Source organism: Cupressus sempervirens, chromosome 1, assembly GCF_028749045.1.
Source record: "Cupressus sempervirens isolate cs-2001-9-10 chromosome 1, ASM2874904v1, whole genome shotgun sequence".
Lineage (NCBI taxonomy): Eukaryota > Viridiplantae > Streptophyta > Pinopsida > Cupressales > Cupressaceae > Cupressus > Cupressus sempervirens.
Genome location: NC_143118.1, coordinates 652,169,442 through 652,194,720, shown reverse-complemented (window position 1 = coordinate 652,194,720; position 25,279 = coordinate 652,169,442). Strand labels below are relative to the sequence as shown.

Genomic DNA, 25,279 nt, shown 5'->3' with positions numbered 1-25,279 from the left:
TAGAGAAGCATCACCAACATTGAAAGGGAAGACACTCATAATTTAGTGATTGAGTCTGAGGCCTCTCCCCAACCAAGAACACCATATCTTTGGGAAGTGGTGTGGAGATATTCATGTCAACTAAAACAAGAGTGAAAGAAGAGCAACCCAATGAAGCCATATAGCTTCATCCACCTTCAAGAAATGACCAATAGAGTTTCCTATGGCCTCAAAGTGAGAAATCTCCCAAAAATAGAGTGGAAGGTAAAGAAAACAAACCCACATTGAGCGCACATCGAGGGGTTTAGTAGGAAGGTTGAAAGAGACTATCTTGGGTTTAGTAGAATGAGAGTGATTCTCCCAAACCCACAACTTGATCAACACCATATCATGGTCTTTAGATGAAGAAAATGTAGCAATAGAAGAGCCTTTTGCAGAAGGGAAAAGATCAATGTTAATAGAGACTACGGATCACCAAGAACTTGTCACCCAATGATGCAAATCTGGAAGAGAGGGCCAGAGACCTGCAAATCTACAAAACAACCCACGAAATTGGTAGAAATCCACATTATCCACCACATCTGGGCTACACACCACCACAAGGTCAGTCTTAGCACAGACAACAGAATGAGTTTTCACCTTTGGAGGAATAGTTGCAACAGATTTAGCAACATGGGCATAGCTACATCCACCCCACTTTTCATAGCCCTAGAGGCAGAAACCCCTCCACCTTTAATGCTAGGAATCACAGTACCAGCCTCAAACCCAAGCAGAGAAGACATTGGGGGATCAACAATTGTTGCCTTCCATTGCCCACTAGGGGCAGAAGCAACCCAATGCACCACAGTCGCAGGAGTATAACACTAAGCGGTTCCAAGTACCACAGGAGCCCCCGGCCTAGAGGGAACACCCAATAAAGAGTTCTAGTTCAAAGGGGGGAAATTGATCCATTGCATAGTTCAAAACACAACAGGGAATTGATGGAGCCATTGTCTCTAACATGCAGAATAGATGTTAGCATCAATGGCAATAAGTAATTACAATGGATATTGACTGCAGGTGAAAGCAAACTGGCAAGGGTAGATTGGCATGATGGTTAAGCAAGGGCAAAAAACATCATCTTTTGATTTGTATACGACAGCAACAAAACAGTACAAATGCTATAGTTAACATGTACAACAGTTCTTGATCAATTATAACATGGCATTATTTAGAAGAAATAAAACTGGCTTTTTATCTCCTGTGATTGTAGGCTTTTCAGAGGTGCATAAACTGGACTGAATGGAATATTCATTTTTGTTTTAAATGCAACAAGAGAAAAATCAGAAACAAAAATCCATCAACACTCTTCAAACCATGTCAATTGAGAGCATAAATATCAGAGAGATGGTAGAAAGCCTGATTCGGCACAGTTTATGATCTTAGTTGGCAATTTTGGCTATTTACAAGAGGTAACATGGCAAAAGCTTATAGAGTGTTTAAATTAGACAAATTGTTCAGGCCTCAATAAAATTCTAGTAAGATTAAGACCTGTAATAACATAAACAAAGAATCAAGGATGTAAAGGAACATCCAGAAATTTTTGTTTCTAAAATATCATCATCACAAATGGCATTCCTAATATACATGAGCCTGATAGGATAAAATCGGGCATTGATAAAAGCTATTCACAGTTGAACCCATCTTTAAATGGTTGGAGAAGCTATGACAGAATTACAAATTTGAGTATTACCATTTTTTTAGAAAGGAAAATAAATAAAGAATTTGTTTGAAGCTTAGTCCTCTTCCTCATCTTCCCCTTGCACTTCACCTTCGTCACCAATATTCTCAAGTAAAGCATCAACATCCTCACCCAATTCTGTGAGTCTTGAACATAGCTTCTCCACTTTACTCTGTTCTTGACCTAGACAAACCAGTAAGTCATTCAATTCAGCTTCACTCTCCTTCTGTGCTTCCTGTCTTCCCTCTTCACGAACTGCTTCAAGATCTGGTAGTATTGATTCATTACCACCTCTTGCACGCTTGACTTCCAACTCAAGGTGATAGTTGGTTTGCTCCAGACTGTTGTATGCATCAGATAAGCTCTTCAGATCCGCTTCATATTTTCCAGCCAGCTGTTTGTAAGTTGAGATCTCATCTTCACAATTTCTTTTTTCAGCTTTCAGTGTTTCAATTCTATTTCGAGTTTCTTGAAGTTCCTGCCTAAGATTATCAGCTTCAAGTCTTGACGTGATCCCATTTGCAGTGCCTTGCATTGCACTGTTATGTCCTTTTATAAATGAGTTCGAATCACCTTTTGTTTTTGCAAGGTCATCAGCTAAAGCAGCATTTCGGCCAAGAAGTTCCTGCATGTGACCATAAAACAATTATAAAATTTCAAGCATCAAGTATAATGTACACTAAAAAAACACAAGTATATGTGAGTTTTCAAAAATGTTTTAACTGTTTTACCTGCATTTCATGGCACTGTTTTTCCATAAATGACTTTAACCGTATAATATATTCACTGTCACTCTCTCCACTTTTCTGCTCCAAACTTGCTGGAATTATTGTAACCTTGCTCTTGGGACGGCTAAAAAGCTCTACAATCTTTTCTCTTACAAGAGGTTCCAGGTGTCTAATAAAGTTAACAAATGCTGCATCATAAAATGAAGTCAACAAAGGGTCTACAGGGCTTGTACTGCTTTTATCAGTCTCAAACTGTTCTTCTCCATCTTGCACATCTGAAACACCAACAGCTTCAGCTGCTGTTGATCTTGTCAATGGTTTTGGAAGCCGTGATGCAGAAGCTGCCAATATAAACAACGGACTGTTTTGCATTTCCTCCCAAATATGGAAATAGGCTGTGAGTCCAATTCTTTGGCTGATGGCATCAACTACCATGAAGGCATCTCTATTGTCCTTGGTTGCTTTGTTGAACACAATACACTCACCTAAAAGAACAGCTGCCAAGCCTGCAACATGAACACTTTCTGCAGAGCTACGGCTCAAAACCAACTCTATCATGTATGTTAGGTGTGCAGGAGATTCAAGAAAACAATTCACAGCATCTGGGCAATCTGCAAGCCAAGTAACCAAGAGCCTCAAAAGTATGGGCTGCGGCCACATTGATTTTTTATTGGATATTGTATGGTCATGGGTCTCTTGCTTGTGTGACATTGGAGATGCAACTGCAAGATATTTAACTATACGAGGCATGAGAAGCTCTGGTGTTGATAAAGCTGAAACTGGAACTTCAAGTTGGATACGAAGCACCTACGCAACACAGCATGTGAGACATATAATATATCCAAACATCTAACATAGATGATATAATACAAAAATTGATTGTGAAGCCATACTTTCATTTTATTAAATTGGACAAAGTTACATGTGTGTGTGGGCAAATCAGGGATGGAGGGATGGATCTGTAAGAGCAGTGGTAGGGGTAGGAGTATTGAATTACCAAACAAAACTTCTGTTTGGCCCCTACTATAGTTTATTTCCCCAGTGTGTAGGAGATGTGAAGCTTCATACAACATCAAACGAGTCAAGTGTGTGTGTGTGTGTGTGTGTGTGTGTGTATGTAAAGGAGATGGCAATAAAAATACAAAGGCCAGACTCTACCTCATAGAAAGCCTAGAGTTGAGATCATCCATGATGACAATAAACATAAAATTACTAGTCCATGCTGGTTCAACCAGAAAGATAAAAAGCAGAATGTGGAATTATAATTCTGTTAGGTGTGGACAGTGAAGGGAATTCCCATTCTGTTCCTATGCCTTGCAATTTCCTTAATGGTTATGTAGAATCTTATGAAGCCATTTTACGGCCAAACTTAGCTCATGCAAACTGAGGTACAGATTGAGGAATCGCTTGACTAACCATTGCTAGCTTGTCCAGTGGGGATGTACATCTTTAGGGCTTCCAAAGCTTGGACCAGATTTCATAAATTGGGTCTCGTTTTAGTATTCATAACATTCCTTGTTCAATGTAGTCAATCATAAAGTTAGCAAGAACATCTACCATGCCTTTGTGCCCGCTTCATTTATGATAAATTTGAACATCTTGAAGTGTGCCCAGAAGATCAACTGTTTTGAACACAATGTTGGCCTTTTCTAGATAAATGTGGTCAACTTGAAAGTTAGCAAGATCTACTTTTACTTCCATTCATGATGGATTTGAACATCTTGAGGTAAGTCCAGAGATAAATTATTTTCAAGAGAAGTGGAATGACCAGTGTCTGAAAAGACTATTTTGAAGAACTTTTCATCTTTCTAGTTGAACCAGCATGCACTAGTAATTTTATGTTTATCATCATCATGGATGATAACAACTCTAGGCTTTCCGTGAGGTAGAGTTTGGCTTTTGTATTTTTATTGTCATCTCCTTTCCATGTACACTCACACTCACAGTTGACTCATTTGATGTTGTATGAAGCTTCGCAAATCCTACACACTGGGGAAATAAACTATAGTAGGGGCCCGGAGAAGTTTTGTTTGGTAGAACTTTTCAATTGGATTAGTGATAAATGCCATTCAATGTACAACCAGTTGATTCTATATGTAATGGTGTGTAGAGTTGTTTTGAGGCATTACTTGTGAAAAACTGGCGTTCACCACACTTAGTTCCATATTAGTCATCCAACTCCATCGAGTTCAATTTATTAAATCTCCTAGGTAGGGCCCCAGTAGTGTACCTTATTATAAACCAACACTGTACAAGAATAAAATCAAAAGGGTACTCCTTGATAGGACTGCTAAATTCTCTGGGCTGATATATTGTAGATAAGAGCTGTACTGATGATCAACATGTCATCTGGCTAGCTTGTACCATAGAATATTAATTTGAAGATAACTCTAATTGTTAACCAGTTCCAGTTGAGGAAAGTGTAGTGACCAGAATCAGGTTGGTTCTTTCATAGTTTTCACAAACTTTTTCAAGTAGACTAATAATAACCCTAGAGCACCCTCCAATGTGCAGCTAGCTAACTCCATAGTTAACGGCTAGTTGAATTCCTCTATGCAGAGCCAAGAGTGTGGCAGAGTTGTTCTTTTGAGGCCCTCTTGTTCTGTGAGAAGATTGTGATAGTTTCAGATTACTCCTTCAATTTTTGTCTCTCCAAGATTGTTTTGGGTAGCTCCATCAAAGTTTGATATAATCTCATAGGTGGGTACCCAGTAGTATGCACTTATCAAACTGTGCAACCCTATAGATGAAAGGATATTACAGTCCAAGACAAATTACTGGAGTTGATAAAGCACAGATAAAAGCAGCACTGAGGATCTGACCTTGACCCACCAGAAAATTATATGGGCCAATTTCTAATTGTCATCAAAGATTCTAGCGTTTCACTTCCCATCAATTAAATAAACCCATGAATCACTGACTAAAACCTAGGCAGAGGTACTCACCATGTCTCTCCAGACTTTCAAAGAAAATGTCAGGATTGAGCACTGAATCCCACATGTTCTGCTTCTGGATGTCAGTTTTCCTGTGTCCCCAAGTGCAGAGGTGCAGCCAGCTGCCAAGAGTGCTCAGGTACCTTGGTTGCAAGATCTACAGAGAATATCAGTGCTCTCCACAAAAAGATTTTGGCAGTTTCTTGTTAACATGTAGAGATGCCTAATTTTTGTACAGACCTGGCAACATCTGTGAAGCATCTCACAGTTACAAGAACAGGAGTTTTGGATCAAATCCACTTATTGTGCCGGGTGCCCTCTTTTGGCAATGGAAAACTATACCACCCTGCCCAAAAACTTAAGTGTTGCAAGTCTAGTTTCAATATCATAAAGATTGTCTCTCTAAATATCTGCCAGGTAAGGCTGACAGGCCTTGTGCTTCTGGAGGTATAACAGCAGTTGTGACAAGGGATGGCAACTGAATAAAAAAATTCTAATGGATCTGGCACTGGTTCGGCTGACAAAGTTCTAAAGATAGTGATTTAGTTTTTCGTTCAAAGCTGATATGGGTCTGAAGCTAATTTTTTATTTTTGTGTTGAATGGATATGTATCATTTTGTTGTCAAATGATGTATATTTTCAATTTTACCTTTTGACAAGGGCCATCCATTGGAACATTCAATTACCTATTTAAGAAAAGGGAACATAGTAATAGATTTTTGTTTTTATTATTCATAAAAATACATAATTTTGGTATTAAAATGCTGCAGGCACTTGTCCCCCTTATAATGAGCACAAAAATACGTTAGGATACTTAATTTATGTGCTTTCAACTCAAATGACAGGCTACCCCCAATACAGAGCTACTTCAGATATTAATGGCCTACCCAAAGCACAAGACGAAGCAGTACAGCAAAAGACTCTTAAGCTAAAACTACCATTGCCATGTTTGCCAAAATACAACTAGCTAACTTGGTAATCTATTCAATTTGGAAAAATATAGTTGGTAGAGGAATAAGTTGATTTCAAATTTGATATCTCAAGAAGATTACAATATTAAACTTGTAACCTTTAATATCCACGTACAAGTTCTGTCTGTTATTGTTTGTGAATCAAGTTAATGGCAATTTCACATACATTTTGTGAAACATTCATGTTATAATCCCCCTCTTTGACCCAGGTCAATATTCTTGACAATTCTGTAGTGTCTGTGTAATCTAACTGGCCGAAGATGCTGCCAATGAGAATAAGAGCTGCATCTTTAACCATTATAGTAAATTGACACAATTTCTCATATGCTACACGAATCTCATACTCTAACTTCACCAATTTTGCACTTATAGATGGAATTTGAAGGAAAAGCGATGAGAAGCGCTGGCTGCCGGCTGGACTAGGGCTCTATCCCTATCCTGTAATTGCTGTTTGATCTTTACTGATATTTTTTCCTGTTCTGTTTGGATTGCCAGCTGCTGGACAAAGTTTGCATGGGTGTTTTTGGAAATCTTCTGCAGTCAATTTTGGATTGGGGTTTTTATTGTTTGCATGGCAGGGCCTGGGATTTCTTCTGTGTTGGCGAGAACAGATGGTTCTTCTCCGACTGTGCATGCAATGAGATCTGAATCGTTTTATTCAGTGAAGAGCTCCAAGTTGAAAAAAGTTAATGGTTGTTTTCCGCGTAGCCATGATCGCCCTATTCTGGTTATTCCTCCAGCGGCTGTTATGGAGGACATTGAATATTGGACCAAGCATGCTTTGATATGCAAATTTCTTGGAATCCGGATTTCCCTATCCGCTCTCGAGGCATGGATCTGCCGCTCATGGCAGGTGTAAGGCGATATGGAGATTATGTTGGCAGGGAATAGTTTTTTTTTTGTTGTATTCTCTTGCATGTCTGATCATGATCGTGTTTTTGAAGGAGGCCCTTATTTCTACAACCATGTGGGGTTATTTGTCAAACCCTGGTATTCAGGATTTAATTCTACTGAGGATCTCCCTTCAATAGTGCCAGTTTGGGTTCGCTTGCCTCACCTTCCCCTGGAATTTTGGAGTGAAGACATCCTCCGACAAATTGCTGCTTTGTTGGGAAAGCCGACTGCGATCGCACATCAATCCCTCGATAAAAAGGTTATTTCTTATGCTAGAATTTCTGTTGAAATTAATTTGAATAACCCATTACCAGATTCTTTGGAAATTTGTCTTCGGGCTTCTTCCTGGGTGTAGCAATTAGATTATGAATCCCTCCCTTTCCGCTGTCGGATTTGTCATGAGTATGGTCATTTACAGCGTCAGTGCCCTCGTAACTTGACTTCCAAAAGAGTGGATGGTTCTACAGCTAGCAATACTGGTGGTTTGGCAAATACTACAAGGAAAGGACAATCTCAGATGGCTAATACTACCAAGGGGAAGAATCCGCAAGATGCTACAGGTAAGGGTAAGGCTCAAATGCAGGATAAGGATGGATTTACCCCTGCTCGCCCACGAGCTAAGGGGCGTGTCAGAAGAGGCCTTTGAAAGAAAGATTATTTGATTCGGGTTTTAATCACTTTGAGGTGCTGGATAGTATAGCTCTAGAGGAGGGTATTCCTCCTCCTATCTCTTCTGATCCAATTTGCCCAGATGAGGGATTTGTTCCTAATGACGCTTGTGGGGCATCCCAAGTTGTGGTATATTAAAATTGTGAGATCCCTGTAGCTCTTGTGTCAGAGGCTCTAGTGACACCTGCGGTGTTGGAGGATAATGATGTTGTTCTGGCTGACTTGGTTAAGGATGTGCTACCATTAGGTAAGGGCATGGGATCTCCTCTCCCCTTGGGTTTGATGCATAGACCCTTTAAGTAGGTTTCTTTTACTCCCCCTCTAAGGCGTGGGCACAAAATAGACCAAGAGAAGATCAAACTCACAGGAGATATATTGATTGAGTCTGGGTTAGTGAAACCTTTGGATGCTCATTTTCCCCATTCTACCCAATGAGAATTATTCTCTCATGGAATGTTAGGGGGTTGAATAGCATCCCTAGACAAAAGGCTATTCAGAATTTGGTGGTTGATCATAGTCCTGATGTTTTTTGTATCCAAGAGACTAAGCTCTTTGTGGAGTCTATGGTCCAACATGCCTCTAGTATTTGGTCTCGTGGCCAATGCCAGTGTGTTGGGGCAATGGGCAGTGCTGGTGGTTTAGCTATCTTTTGGGATCCACGAAAAATTTCTCCCCTTGGTTGGGTGTCTTCTTGCTCAGCTCTCTCTGTGGTAGCTTCTGCTTTAGAATCAGGAGAGATATTCATGGTTACTAATGTGTATGCGCCTATTGATCTTGTGGGAAAGGAGGAACTTTGGAGGCATACTCAATATGTTAGATATTGTCACCCTTATCATCCTTGGGTGTTAGCAGGGGCCTTCAATTCAGTTTAAAGTCTGGAGGAGAAGCAAGGTGGTTTGGCTAGACTGGGGCCTTCTTCTGCTCTTCTTCGACAACACATATCTCTTTTGCATCTCTCTGATGTTAAGCCTTCTAATAGTCTCTATACTTGGAATAATCGAAGGACTGGAGTTGATGCTATCTCAGAACGTCTAGACAAATTTTTTGTTTCTTGATTCTGGGTTAGTGGCACCCTTACTCTCTCTTCGGAAATCCTTGATTGGAGGGGTTCTGATCATTGGCCAATCAAATTTTCTGCTATTGGGGCTTGTATTCCAAAGCATCCTCCTTTTAAGTTCCAGTTGATGTGGCTTCATGACTCCTCTCTTCATGATTTTGTTTTATGTTGGTGGAAAGATGGTGCTTCTGCATATGTTACTACTATGTTCTCGTTTTCTAAAAGGCTTCAATATGTTAAAAGGCAGCTCAAGATATGGAATAGACAATGTTTTGGGAACCTTCACTCTATGAAGAGGCTTGCTCAAGAAGATCTTGATGTCATCACAAGGGAGATTAGAGATTGAGGTTTCTCAGAGGATCTTGGAAGGGCTGAATCCCTTGCTTCTAGAGCTCTAGAAGAATGGGAACTTCGAGAGGAAATTTTTTGGAAGCAAAAGGCTAGAGTTGATTGGCTCCAGGAAGGTGATCAGAACATTGCCTTTTTCCATAAAACAGTGCCATCTCACCGGAATCAAAGCAATATCTCTTCTTTGGTTTATTCTCAAAGTATCCAACAAAATTCCTTGCCAGCTTTGTTCCAAGAGGCTACTCGGTACTTTTCTACCCTCTTCTCTAAAGAGTCTCCTCCTGCTGATAATGAAGAAAATATTATTGTCTTGTATTCCTTCCCTTATCACTCAGGAAATGAATGATTATCTCATGCGTCCAATATCTTTGGAAGAGCTGGAGGAGGTGGTCTTTGGCATGCCTAAGGGGAAGGCTCCTGGTCCTAATGGCTTTCCAGTTGAGTTCTTTCAAGAATTTTGGGACATCATTAATCATGATTTGTTGGCGGTGGTTAAGGAATCCTATTCTAGCAAGCAGATGCTTCGGGCTTTGAATTCTACTTTCTTCACTCTTATTCCTAAGAGAGAGGATGCTAATCAATTGGAGTTTTTTAGACCAATTGCCTTATGTAATGTGGTTTACAAAGTTATTACTAAGTTGATTGCTGAGAGAAGTAAAAAGTGGCTTCCCATTATTATCTCAGAAGAACAAGGTGGTTTTGTTGCTGGAAGACAAATTTTGGATGGGGTGGTTATTGCTACTGAGGCTATTCACTCTATGGCTACTTCAAGGGAAAGAGCAATGTTTGTTAAGCTGGATATGGCTAAGGCCTACGATAGAGTTAAATGGAGTTTCCTAAGGAGTATTCTTCTTTCTTTTGGATTTAGCTCTGACTGGGTGAGTTGGACTATGAGTTGTGTTATTTCTGCCTCTTTTTTTGTTCTTCTTAATGGTCAACCTTCTCAGCTATTTGGTGCCTCCGCCAGGGTGACCTTCTCTCCCCATATCTATTCATCATCATGGCTAAGGGCTTGGGCAGATTCATTAAGTATCAGTTGTCCCAGAATTCTATTCAAGGGTAGCGGTGGGGTAATTTTTTACCTTCTCTTTCCCATCTTCAATTTGTTGATGATTTTGCTCTTGCGGGTCTTGCTAGGATCAAGGAAGCTTAAGCCTTTTGACATACTTTGGACATTTATTTGGTAGCTTCAAGCCAGAAAGTTAATGAGCACAAATCTTCCATTTACTTTTTTAACACTCCTGATTCTATTCAACACAGGATTGCTGGTATCCTGCGGTTTCAGATTGGGTCACTTCCTTTGACTTATCTTGGCATTCCTATTGCTGTTTCTAGGCAGCCACGTCTCTTCGGGCAAAATTTGATTACCAAGCTTCAGGATAAGGTAAATCATTGGACTCATAGATGACTTTCTACTGTTGCTCGGGTTACTCTTCTTCAATCTGTTATCCAAGCTCTTCCTACTTATAGAAGCATGGTTCAAGCCACTCCTGTTTACTTTCTCAAGGAGTTTGATGCTCTTTCTCGCAATGCTCTTTCTCGGCAATTCCTTTGGAGTGGTAATTTGCGTAGTACTAAATGGAGCTTGATTAGTTGGGCGACTATTTGTTGTCGTCGGCAGAAATTGTGCATCGGCCGACGGGTAAAACAGTTTGTAGCGGGTATAATGTACTTGGCCGACGCATACCTTCGGGAAGGTTCGTCGGAAAGTATTTATAACCCCTTCGGGAAGCATTGTAATCAGGATTATCATATGAGAGAAGCATGATGTACTGTTGGTATATGCGAATAATAATAGTAGTTCTGCTGTTTGCTATTCGGTGTTCGTGTCTATTTCTTGTGTGCATTGTTTAATTAATCCATACGGTAAACATTTGTAGGCCTAAAAAGGAGGGTGGTCTTGGTCTTCGATCAGCTCTCTTGAGTAGTCAAGCATTGGCTGCTAAACTTTATTGGTGATGGTGCTCTGGACAACATCAACTTTGGGCTCATATTATCACTCATAAATATTTTCATGGTGTTAATCCTTGCTCTGTTTTTGCACTTCCTCTTGAAGGTCGTGGCTCAATGGTTTAGCATACTTTGAAGACAAGTGCGGTGTTAGTCAAGAGGGGTCTGTTCTGGATATGTAAAGGAGGTTCTAAGGCTTTGTTTTGGTCTGATGCTTGGAATGGATTCCCATCCATTCTATCCTTGTACTCTCATCTTCAGACTCTTTGTGACTCTTTTCATGCCGCTGGATGGGATAAAGTGGCTCATTACAAGACTCCTTATCAATTGGGACCTGTTGTTGGTTATAGATGGAAGCATTCTTCTAATTGGCCTCCTGGAGGCACAAACGTGGATCGTCAGGAGCTTTCTCAGATTTTGACCTCTAGAGAGTGTTCCTATTTGCTAGGTCCAGATGTTTTGGCTTGGGGAGGTACCTTGTCTGGTAAATATCATGTCTCTGTTGGGTATCAAGAGATAACTAGACAATTATTTGGGGATGTTGAGGTCCCTTGGTGGAAGCAAGTTTGGAAAAAAGTTTCTTGGTCCAAGTGCAATTTTTTCATGTGAGCTAGTGGCTCACAACCACTGTCTTACATGGGATAATCTTTGTAAATATGGATTTCAGGGCCCCTCTTATTGTGTTTTGTGTGGTAATAGGGAGGAGTCTGTCTCCCATCTGTTCTTCCATTGCTCCTATTCTATTCAGCTATGGCACCTTTGGTGGAGTGCTTGGGGTTGCTCTTGTAGGCATGCTTCCTCTTTGCCTGAGTTCTAGGCCTGCTTGGGCAGTGCTCCCTCCAAGTCTTCTCCTCTCCATGTTGCTTGGATTGCTGGCCCATCGTTCATGCTTTGGCATATCTGGTTGGAGAGGAATCGTCGAATATTCCAAGATGTTCGGCTTAGTGTTTTGCATCTTTGGTGGAAGATCTCACATTCTCTTCAGGAAACTATTCAAGTGAAGTGTGAGCTAGATGGGGGTATGGATCTGGTTGATCTTGCTATATGCAATCGCCTCAATTTTCATCTTCAAGATGGGGCTGCAGCTCAAAGGTTTCCTTTTGTGTCCAAGCAGCTTCAGCATCAGAGGAATGGTCGGGTGAATCGGGATGGGCCTTGGACTCCTCCTCCCTGTGGAGTTCTGAAAATTAACACTGATGGTTCTTCTCGAGGAAATCCAGGCCCTACTGGTATTGGGGGAGTGGCTCATTGCAGTTCTGGTGATGTTAAATTCTTTTTCTCAGTTCATAAGGGTGATTACACTAACAATCTCATGGAAGCTTAGGCTATTTTATATGTTGTGGAACAGTGTTGCTTGCGGGGATGGAGTAAGATTATCTGTGAGTCTGATTCCCAAGCGGTGGTGAACTTGCTTTCCTCACAGGAGCTTGAGGATGTTAGTTGGCAGCTGGCCACTGTTGTTAATCAGATTATTCTCTTCTCTACCTCTTTTCAGTTCATTAGGTTCACTTATATTCCTCGTGAATGGAACAGAGCTGCTGATTGTTTAGCCAAATGGGCTTCTAGTCATGATCCGGGTTGGAATATTATGGATAGGTGGCAACTTTCCTTTGAGATGGTGCAAGAATTTGATGATCTCGTTTCTCAGGATTGAGCTCCTTGTTGTATTTCTTTCTGTCTTAATAAATTTTTACCCCTCTTTTTCCAAAAAAAAAAAAATTTATAAAAAAAAAATGCCATTATAGTAAATTAAATCTCCCTTATTACTTCAACTTCTACAGGTCTGAAAAACATTCCCAGATGCATTCTTATTCCGTAACTTAAAGAGCTACTCAAACTGCTTTGACTTTTTAAACAAATGAAAAAACTTATAAGCAGTGTAATGTGGCATGGTAAACCATCAGTGCCTCACCTAGTTCTTGATATCTCCATGCTATGACATTGTTTTATATATGAAAGGCGTATTTGCAGGTGGATCATAAATAGAAATTCCTACCTCTGTAGCCAAAGATGAGAATATGGCACCATCTTAACATGCTAAAGGAAAAAAGAAAGCCATTCTTCATTAGCATCCCCTAAAACATTTTTCAAAATCATCCCTTAGAAACAAATCAAGACAGCCTTTTCAGCTATTAACATATATGATATAAACAGAATGAACTGCTTAAAGAGATTAATACTTGAGGTGTAATCCTTGCAACCATGGAAACCTAAATCAAGCAAACAAGATCTGGATAGCCATATGTTTTCAAAGATCACAAATTTTGACCTTATTGACACTAAAGATTGACATCATAGGATACAGGTCCCCTGGAACTTGCACTAATCTATAATTTTGACGCACACTAAGTCAGACATTCACTGGCTAAGTCATATCACAATCTACCAAACATGTAGTCAAGGAGCCCTTATTCTAAATCTGCAATCATTTGCATAATATGCATCAGTTTCTACATAAAGAATCAAAATTTATAAATTAAAAAATTAAAACTGATAGTTAAAGATATATACAGCTAATGCTTGTGCCCAGAATTTATTTATTTTGCTTCTAGCCACCACCAAACAACTTAGGCACAAGACCATGGTCACTAGAAAGCTTTTAGCCTTCAGAGGATAGGGACCCCACCAGTTTCTAAACCCTGACACACTCAACTATCACATTCACACAGAAAACATCACTCCTCCAAGTTGACACACTAATGACCTGCTGGAAGTTTATATGCTCCCCCATTCACTATGTTCGCATGCATACCTTGATGTGGACCATTTCTACATTAATCTTTGATACCATGTAGAGCATAAAAGATGAAGAGACCACACAATTACAACTACAAATGATTTTTTGGGAAGAAGTTATAGATTTCCTAAATATTCACACATCCAATTTCATCCAAACCAAGCCATGTTGATAAACTTTCATTTCATGCAGAAAATAAACTTTTCTATCAAAGAAAAGTAATACAAAGTGAAGCACTATATATGTCATTCAATTACATACCCGCTCTTTGCACTGCACATTATCTTTAAGGATATGAGATAAAATACTTGCAGCCCTGCAGCTTGCCTGACATATATATAGAAAATGAAGAAAAGATCATACACCCTATGAGAATAACTTTCTTAAAGGCAAAGAATCAAGATGAAACCTGTGTTTACTACTTCACAAAATTATATTAACAGCTAAACATTCTAAAGTAGTTTTGTTGACCTTCACCATTTGTATTACAGAATTGTAGTATATAGGAATGTATGGTAATAAAAGTGAAGCAACAGTACAATTAAATGTATGTTGACATTCTAAAGTAGTTTTGTTGACCTTCACCATTTGTATTACAGAATTGTAGTATATAGGAATGTATGGTAATAAAAGGGAAGCAACAGTACAATTAAAAGCAATCTACAGAAAACATATATTAAATAAAATCTCTTGAATAATACATCTATAATGAGACATGATTTTCCAAATGAAATGCAAAGAGATTTTAAGCAATGATGCTGTTCTCTTGCTTTGCTAAAAAATAAAATATGAGGTATAACTTTCTATATTTGTAATTACTAGATTCTAAAGGATGAAAGACGTAGATATGAATGTGACCTGTAACCAATAAGGGCCCAGGAGGTTGACACAAAAGGCAGAAAATGGATAATGATATAGTATACACCTAATTTTAGTAAGAAAATCTAGAAAGATCTTCAAGGAGATCTAGAAAATGGGGTGGTATACAAATATTAAGTGAAAAAAGATTGCATCTGGTTTAGGAAACTCATCTAGAGAACAAGAGAGTCGGAGTATATTTTCAGTATAAGTTGAAATCCCATTATGGAAGGAAAGAAAAAACAGGAAGCAGTAGACCAAAACAAGAACTAAAAATTTCCTGGCAGAAAGTAGCAGATATCAAATGAACATGCAGCTTATGCCAATCTTACTGCCATAAGAATAGGAAGATGTGCACATGTGGTTAAATAGGAAGAGTGAATACTGATTGACGCTACCTAAGAAAATAGAAAAAGGCATCCAAACAAGCCTTTTCTGACTGTTTAAATGTTATGGAACAACATTTGCAGGAAACAAATATTGGTCTGATTCAATGGTTTTCAAGGGAATTTTCTCATGTGGATAAGTACCTTCAGGAGTAAAACAATGCAAAACTCTTTATTTCTTGGGTGACTACTAAAATATTGTAGCGGAAACAACTTTATATAGGTATACATATTTAATCTGCCACTGAAAACATTGATGATCCAAAGGCAGCATTGACTTCCTAAATCAGTATCCTCTCATTATGATACTTTCTTCCTGCAAGTGATTCCAGGATTCTATTGCAACTCTTGTTTTGCAAAAAATAACCCTTTCCTTTGTATCAATGCATAAGAGGTTTAATCACTTTACCTCAAGATCATTTTGACCTTCACTTGAAATAAGGGCCTGAACGAGGATACTGTGCAAGATAAAAAAGAATTTATATTAGCCATCCTTTCATTTATTAGGAATTTGCTGCAAGCGGAACTCTATAAATTGAAATACCAAAGTGAAGCTTAAATTTCATCCTCTGGCTAAATAAAACAGATGACATTAATAATAGTGCAGACTGAAAAGCAATATTATTTAACATCAAAGATAAAGTGATATTTAAGTAACAAGAAAATTTTGAAGGTAACCTTCCAAATGACACTCGATTGGCATCTTCCATAATTTTTCCACCACGCAAACTTGATTGTGGCAAAGGAGTAATGGTGGATGCTAGCATCATCTGTCCATCTGGATTGCCCTGCATAAAGCATCAATCATTGATCTAGTTAGAATAAATCCTAAAGAGCATGCGGGCATCAAAGAGGATACTTCACTAACAAAGTGGTCAGATGCAGCTGCTTAACAAACATTGCCACTTAATTTTTAGCAGCAGCCATGGTCCTATGTAATTTTATTTACAAATCACTAAACACAATGAGGAATCCTCTCTAATTAAGATGGAGTTTGCAAAATTTAGGGATTGGAATTTTATCTCTAAATATATGAGGGGGTGAAAACATCACTACTTAATGAAAATGTGCCACATGGCTACACATATTTCTTCTCTGTAGATTTAAGAGGTAAAATACATTAAAAATTGAGTAATTAAAATAAGTAGAAAACTTAAAAAGCAAGACCACTATCTCACAAGCAAAGTGAGCAGCAACTGTTAAAGGCAACAAACCTATCATGTGGAAAAGTTTAAAAACAAACCAAAACTAGTACTCTGAACATCATGCCATCCATATAGAATGATTTAAAGTTATATAATAATCCAAAAAGTTGCAAAATGCTAATTACATGGGGAAATAAAAAAACAACTAAAGCTAGCACTCCTAAAAAACCAAGCCATTCGTACAAATCTGGTTAAGATTTCTGATTAATGGTAAAGCAGGTTTTGAAGGCCCTCTAAAACCCTTTACAAAAAGCTGACCAAAGACGAAAGCAGGAGATAAGATAAGTTTATTAATGTCCAACAAGAGACCACAAAAAGGACCTAAGAGACTGCCAAGTACAACAAAAGAAACCAGCCAACAGCAGAAGCACCAAACGGTGTCCGGAGAAAAGCCAAACAAAAAACAAGAAGAGGTGGCCCCACAATGGAGAAGAGATGTAGAACTGAAGGATAAGGCCCAGGACAAGAGGAGGGCCTGTGCTGTCACTAAGAATTGCAGTAAATGGAGAGCTGCTGGCATGTGTATCTCCTGCGAGATCTCATGGACTACTTGGTACCCTGGGCCAGACAGGTCACCGAAAAGGAGGTGATGAGCTGATTTTGGTCTATCTCAATGGAGACTGAATCTGTAAAAAGAGTGGTCCCAAAGTCTCATGGTCTCTTGTAGATAAAGGGCAAGTCAGTGTACTCAAAGAAGGATGAAAGAAATTAGCATCCTCTTAAAAGACAGAAAAACCTCCCTCTGATCTCATAATAAATGGGGCAACGGAAAATGAAGTATCGCTGTCTCAGCTTCCCTACGTCACAAAGCCGACAGTCTTGGTCCTCCCTATTAATTGTTGATGAGTTGTAGCTTCGGTTGAATAAGTCCAATCGATGAAATCAAATGCTTAAGTGGCCGATCGGCATTGAGCATTTGATATGTATCCTTCGCTATATTATTGTTATGAATATTACTAAATTTAATATATAATTAATATTCACAACTTATGTCGATACTGGGTATCAACTAAATTATCTTATTGCAGAATATCGATTTGAGAAATCGATAATAACATGAGATATCAACTATATGAAGAAGTCGATCAAATAATAAAACAATTAAATTGAATATAAGTATCGGCCTCTAAGAAACTGATAGAAATTACATGCTTCCTCCATGCTATCATCGTCATATGTGTGTGTGTAATGTCCCATGCTGGGACTTTAATTTAATATTTTTCTATCAGACTTTTTACAAAATTATTTCATGTATTCTCCATATTTTCCTTATTTCTCCCTCTTTCCGAATCCCCCTTTCCTCAATGTTAATATTCTATATATACTTTCATTCTCAAAAGTGGTGTCTTTTCATAATTGATAATATCTTGTTAATAATTATATTATATCAATAATATAATTATATTAATTACATATATTATATTAATTATATATAATTTATTAGTTATATTTCTTATTGTTAATAGTACTGTTTTTTATATTAAATATTATATATATAGGGCATAATATTTTCACTTATGTATTATGACTATTAACTCAAAATTTAAAATATTTAATTTTCAATATTTGGATATATTATAATATGATTATAACTTTATTAATATTATATTACTATTATTTAATTTATTTGTTTATACCCTATTTTGACAGGGATATCAGAGCCCTCCCCTCTCTCACATTTTGCTTGTCCTCGAGCAAGAACCATATATAGATAGCTTTTCGCAAAGCATATAATTGGATGCAAGAAGACACCAAGTACTTGTGAAGAATGCAATGAAAACACAAAGCAAACACAGGTGCATGAAGACACAAAGTAGACACACGAATGCATGAAGACGCGTCGTAGACACAATGCAGACATATAATGCGTATATTCTTGATTATTGCCTTACTATTTGCAATAAACTAGGGTTAAGGAAAAGGTTTACAAAATTTTATGTCTTCAATAGAATCTAGAACCACAAGTGATCACTAGTATATATGTGTATGTATATAAGTTTCAAAAAAATGTGAGTCAAGTTAATTTATTCCAAGCCAATCACATACGAAGTCCAAGAGTGAAACTTTCGCCTCCTTAGCCTCGGTGGTAGTGTTTACACATCCACACGAGGTGGCCTTCTTAACAGGATACTTGTTTTGTTTTGCTCTTATTATTATACTTAGTTGATAAGAGTACTTAGGATGTAAACAAATTGCTTAGACACCAAGCTCAACGGTCCCCCTCAAGGTTTCTATGGATCCAACCCCTTAATCCCAACTTGGAGTAACATCAAGGCAACTTGATCCCATCTTGGTTAATCCTCAAGGCATCTTATAGGGACGTTGATCCCTACCCATCTTGGAACAACCAACTAGCTGGATTCACACTAGCCTCTCCTTGGATATGCCTTTTTTTCTCTCCTGAGTCTACATTAATAGGTAATAAACTATATGTGAACTGGAAAGGTCATGCTATTTTGATTATAACTCTGATCTAGAAGGAATGCTAAGATGAAATAGGTCACTTTGAGTCATCTATGAATAAATCACTTATGAATAACTTAATGAAATAATATAGAATTAATCTATTGGAGAATAAGAGAATTTAAGATATTTCAATTATGTTATTGAATTGGGAGAAATGTCGAGATATAGAGGATTGTGTGAAATCAACATTGATAGGCTTTGTCAAGGTTTTCGCGGATCCAAGCCCTTAATTCCATGTTGGAGTAACGTCAAGGAAACTTGATCCCATCTTGGTTAATCCTCAAGGCATCTTGCTAGGATGTTGATCCTTACCCATTTCGAGATGCCCTATCAGTTGGATTAAACAGTCATACACTATATCCTAGTTCTTCCAATTCAGAATCAAATTGGGCACTTACCTCAATGTGTCCAGTTCAAATGGGTGAATGGTGCATCTATTATGTGTATTTGTGTTCTTGTGTTCATGTGGTTATACCAGATGAAGATACTTAATTGTTTTGGAATTTACTTCAACTTGGAAATTGCAGACTTATCGATCTGCACCATAGGGAGTTCCTGTTGTTTGTTAGGGATGCTCCCTATTGAGTCGCATAATATTTGTCATTCCTTGTTTATGCCTTTTCTCTTCTTTTTCTATTTTATGTGTTTGATAATTTTTTAATCGTTTTCTACCATCGTTACTATCATAGGAATACCATCAATGAATGCATCATTCCTCAAGTCGATTCAACTAGAAGAAGCCTTGTTTTAATATGTTGTCATTATATTGATTGTCAAGTTGGACATATGACATATATTGAATATGTTCTAAGCCTAACTATTAGAATATAGAATATAATCGTATCTCCTCCTTTCTATTTATTAATGTTTGGCATGTTTCCTTCAATTAGTTGCTAGGGATTTTAGTTGGTTTGTACTTGCTCGAGACATCTTTCTCGCCCTTTCTTTAGCAATAAAGAGTTACGTCTCAATTTTTGACCTAATTTAAAATATAGCTGTTGAGGTTCACATGAAGTCAGTTGACAGTTAAATTTGCTATAATCCTGCGAAATGGTAAGATGGTTAGTTGTTATAATTTCATGTGAAGATAACATGTTAGTTGATTATTTATCACGAATTCATGGAATTGAAAATGCGGTTAGCCGTTATGATTATTTATAACTTCTTATGATAATATCATTTAACTGCGGAGAATTTTCTTGTAGGAAGCACATCGAAGGGGTGGAAGCATTGTCAAAAAAGAATTAGGCACAGGAGCATCACCATCGCTAGGCAAATGGGTTGAGAACATAGCAACTTGAACATCAGAATACAATCGATGGAACCACATGAGCTATTAAATAGACAATTTAAAATATAAAATAAATTAATTAAAATATAATACGTACCTTAAAGGTTTGATTGATCTTTCTCAATATTATTTTAATTTATACTTATGTACATACACCTAGAGATAAATATAAAGTGACACCATAATATTATCTTCTTTATAATATAATAATGCCACCTCAAAAATAAATCTATGTGTACGTAGATAAATATAAAGAATAATAATTTCGATTTTAAACCTTCAAATTTTCTTCCAACCTTTATTCTTTCCTTTTTCCTTATTTGAAACCAATTGAACATTTGGCATTTTAAATTGCCAAATGTTCTTTAAGTTACGAAAGCCAAGAAGTATTTTAAAACCTTTTTATATCATAAGTCGAGGGAGAAGGCGGACATCATTTCCAAACACCCGACTACCCTGCTTTTCCTCAAGTTTTCTAGTAATTATTTCCGCCTCCCATAACACCCGTTCTCATTCTTCTTGTGTCGATATTTCTGCTAATACCAATCTGCATTTTCTTCCCACAATTTCATACCCATTCAGACATTCTACCAGAAATTGTGAGTGTTATTTTGGTTGGAGCTGTGACTTGATCTTTGCAAGTAAGGTGTGGCGAAGTAGGTGAGGGTTCAGCAAAACAATATCATCAATTTGTCCAAGTTATGTGAAACACCCAAAAATAATATTTCCAATTTGATTTCCTTGTATAAAAGGTTCAATAACATCGAATTTCATAGCAGCAAGTTTCAGCATTTATCATGATGATATCTTGTTTGATATCTTGTTTGATTTTACAAATTGAACTTCTTTTAATTTAGCCTTGTTCATGGCAAGTGATAGCCAAGTAACCATAGTATGGATCCATAAATCATTATGCCAATGGATAATAGAATTAAACAATAAATTCTGCAATCTTTAAGAATATAATCTCTCAAATCACAGGTTGTAAAAGCTGAAGTACCTAATCAATCATGTTCCAAGCATAGTTGTATACTTCTTAACATTTCCTACTAGTTTCCGATTTCCATAATAGCTAAATTGTAGTTATAATCATCAGATAGAACCTCTTAAGAAAGAGTTATTGAAGATTCAATAAAATCATGATTTAAATATACAATTTGGAAATAAGAATCAATGATATTTCTGCTAGTTTTAAAGAAAATATTCTTTCAAGTCACAGTTTGTGATAAGTTGGAAACATATAATATTCTTTTACTAGTTAAGGATCAATAGAAAGAGCGGGTTGCTCTGAGATTCAAACACCTGGGACTCACCCAGCTGTATAGCCAAGGAAAAGGATGAAGAGGTGAGAGAAAGGGATCTGCAATAACATGAAACAGAATCAGTTATGACATAACAATGTTTATCATTTTTAAAAGGAATCATTTAATAGCTCATGCATGATCATGTTTATTGTATTCTCCTGCTATCAAATCGAATGGTGTGATTAGATACCAAGATGCTCAGTGGATGACAAGATGTTCCATGTCTATTCCAAGTAGGGAGGGTCTTTCTCGTAGAGATTGTGTGACGATAAGTTATGGTCCGAGGTTGGGTGGTTAAACCCCTGACAATGTTTCATCTCTCCACAAGTTGTCGAACGTGCAACAGACAGAGATAAGCTATGCATTCAAACGTTTGTCAGAAACAAGTATTTTTACTTTTATTATGTATATTCAAGTAGAAAGTAAGATTAATTGACTTGTATCATCGTTACAGCTACTTCTTGATGAATTGCTATTTCAGTCTTTCATTTATAAGATTAATGATTATAAGCATATTATATAATCTTATGTTATCACCACAGTTGAGCAAATCGGAAGGAAAGGAATGATACAATGGTATCTGAAGCTCTAAATGATACAGTGGTATCTAATGCCCTAAATGATCCAATGGTAATTGATCCCTAAATGATACAATGGTATTTGAAGCCTTAAATGATACAGTGGTATATGATGCCCTAAATGATCCAATGGTAATTGATGCCCTAATTGATATAGTGGTATGTGATGCCCTCAACGATATAGTGGTATTTGATGATAATCGTCATTTAAATTTGGTATAGTGGCATTGAATGGTAGTCGTCAATTGTTATTTAATATAGATATTTGTGGACTAACCTGGGTGGTTGTAGAAGCATCCCTAGAATGATTCGATCTTGAATTCCATGGTATGTAGATTTTAATTTCCATAATAAATTCATTGATAGTGTTTTCAATTCTTAGTTATGAAATTTTGTTTAATTGTTTTTTACCATTAATCTCATTCATATTAACGTAACTGATTTAACTGACTTCCTATGAAAATGAAGTAATAATTGTATTTCTTTGATATGTTAGTTGTTAGTTAAGACTGGAAAAAATGTATGTTACAAAGATGGAATATAAGCATTGTGCCAATATTCTCTTGATACTCTTAGGTTTTTATGGTGTGTCAATTTATTATTATTTCTCTTCCTATCTTTAGGTTTTCACAAGAGTCAAAATCTTCAGGAATTATGAATAGTTGATAGTAGTATATGGACACGTTTACATTATTAGGTACATAAGTTTTGATAAATTTCTTTGAGGTACATCCAATCTCTGAGAGAGTCCTCTTTTCAATCATAGTATGCTTTATATATGCAATGATCTTCACCGTCCATTATTCACACAAAGATTCCCATCTCAAGATTCGTGGTAATACTTGGCTTGTGGTTCTTCTATGTGATATGGAGTATGGAGTACACGAAATTTCAAAAAAAAAAATTCTCCTCAATATCAGTTACTAACTTAGAAAACGCAAAATTCCTTCAACAATTCACTCCTGTATGACACAATCTCACCAATGCAATGGTAAACTCTGTAAATGAGCAACCCCGACTAACCCCATTGGATGCATTCCTAGTTTAATAGTTCCCAGGCAACTATACTCTTTCCAATATATCGTGGCAATGATTTTGAACATCAATTTCTGACTAAGTATCTTTCCACGACAACAAGTATTTCCAATATAACAAATCCTTCAAATCTTTTGCAATTCCGTTGCTCAAAAACTTCATTATGGCAAACACTTTGTTTTGGAAGATGAATAGATAAACTCCTTTACAAATGAACACCCAAGCCATAGAAGAAAGATTCGAGAATTTCAAGTTGTTTAACTAGGATTCACGACAAATAAATCTACTAAACACATGTATGAATGCTACATTTCTTAACCACTTCAATGAATTAAATCTTTGCAAACAAAAAAAATCAGACAACAAAGGTAACGTTTGCCGCCTAGTAATTTGATTACTCATTTTTTCTGCAAATATTAGAAACTCCTTCACATTAACTGTCCATTATGGGTTACCTCAAAACTCAACCAAATCAGTACTATATATTTCCCAAAGAAAGCCCAATTAAAAGCAATTTAATATATCTTAATATCTAGACTATGATCTGAAAGTGTCGATTCTACTATAAAATCCAACTTCAGACAACTCAATCTTTTCAAACTACTTCATACCAATAGGAGACACCAAAAAGTTTTACCTCTACCTCGTGGCATCTGAAAACAATTCTCAGAATAAACTTTTCTTAAAAAGATTCTAGCAATCACTAACCTTACAATTTTAAATAGTCATCCCAGTACATATATTTTCCAAACTTTAAACTTTGGCAACACATGGTAAATATAAATTTAGATATGAAGGATGGTTCGACTTATGGAAAACTTTGTAAACAAATTATTTTTGCACAAACTCTACTGAATGACAAGATCAATGCTCTGATACCAATTGTAACGTCCCCTAGTGGGACTTTAATATTTCATGTATTCTCCATATATTCCTTATTTCTCCCTCTTTTTGAATGCCCCTTTCCTCAATGTTAATATTCTATATATAATTCTATTCTCACAAGTCATGTCTTTTCATAATTGATAATATCTTGTTAATAATTATATTATATTAATAATATAATCTATTAATAAAATATATTAATAACATATATTATATTAATTATATATAGATTATATCAATTATATTTCTTATTATTAATATTATTGTTTTTAATATTAATATTATTACATATGTAGGGCATAATATTTTCACTTATATATTATGACTATCAATTGAAATATTTAATTCTCAATATTTGGATATACTATAATATGATTATAAATTTATTAATATTCTATTATTATTATTTTATTTATTTATTATGCCCTATTTTGATGGGGATACCACTTTATATATATTCAATATTAATTATATAATAATATTCACTACTTATGTCGATATAGTATATTTTGTATCGACCAAATTATCTTATTGCAGAATATCGATTTGAGAAACCGATAATAACATGAGAAATAGACTCTATGAAGAAGTCGATTAAATAACAAAACAATTAAATTGACTATGAGTATTGACTTATAAGAAATTGATAGAAAGTATGTGCTTCCTTTATGTTGTCATTGTCGACAATGAAATCAACGATCATTGAATATGAGTATGGTATCGACTACAAATCAATCATTAACAAGTTGTTGAGTATACACTTAGTCGTTATAGGAATGTTAAAAAAATCAGAGCACCAAAAATCATTTTGGGGTAAAAATTGGCAAACCAAAAGTATAAGACTTTTTCAAAAAAATCGGAATACATAAGATCTAAAAAACGTAAAATACATAAGAGACAAAACCTAAAACTTTTTAGTTTTTTAAAATTTATTGTTGTTTATATTTATATTGCTAATCACATAGGCAAATATTAATTCAACAAATTAAGAGGCCAGCCAATGAATACACCAAATAGTTGTCTAAGTCTGAGATGAGATTAAAATATATCAAATTGCAGACCAGATACTCTAAGGAATTTAGTCAAAGTAGGAATTTTGTAGGTGCAACTCAATATTTTTAATATTCCATAATTGCAATTGGTAAGTCCTTTATATGGGTAGAATTCAAGAAAAGGCATTTGTTTAGTTTTAGTAAAAGATTAGCAAGGCAATGGTTTTGGGAATACCTAGCTTCCAACTACTATTTTTGATGGAGACAAATGTTATTGACTATGTGTTGGAGGT

The 25,279-nt window shown here is 36.5% G+C and overlaps 1 protein-coding gene across 3 annotated transcripts in view; it reads right to left on the bottom strand.

The window, feature by feature from the left end:
- Nucleotides 1-1,366: 1,366 nt before the first annotated feature.
- Nucleotides 1,367-25,279, bottom strand: part of GC6 (golgin Putative 6) — a 156,147-nt gene continuing 132,234 nt past the window's right edge. For all 3 annotated transcript variants that reach the window (XM_089786021.1, XM_089786018.1, XM_089786026.1), the window contains exons 16-20: nt 15,909-16,018; nt 15,640-15,688; nt 14,248-14,313; nt 2,431-3,234; nt 1,367-2,324 (exon numbers count right to left, since the gene is read on the bottom strand). In XM_089786021.1, coding sequence (XP_089642147.1) covers nt 1,755-2,324; nt 2,431-3,234; nt 14,248-14,313; nt 15,640-15,688; nt 15,909-16,018 — 1,599 coding nt within the window. In that variant the 3' untranslated portion in view covers nt 1,367-1,754. The remainder of the gene's footprint in view (nt 2,325-2,430; nt 3,235-14,247; nt 14,314-15,639; nt 15,689-15,908; nt 16,019-25,279) is intronic.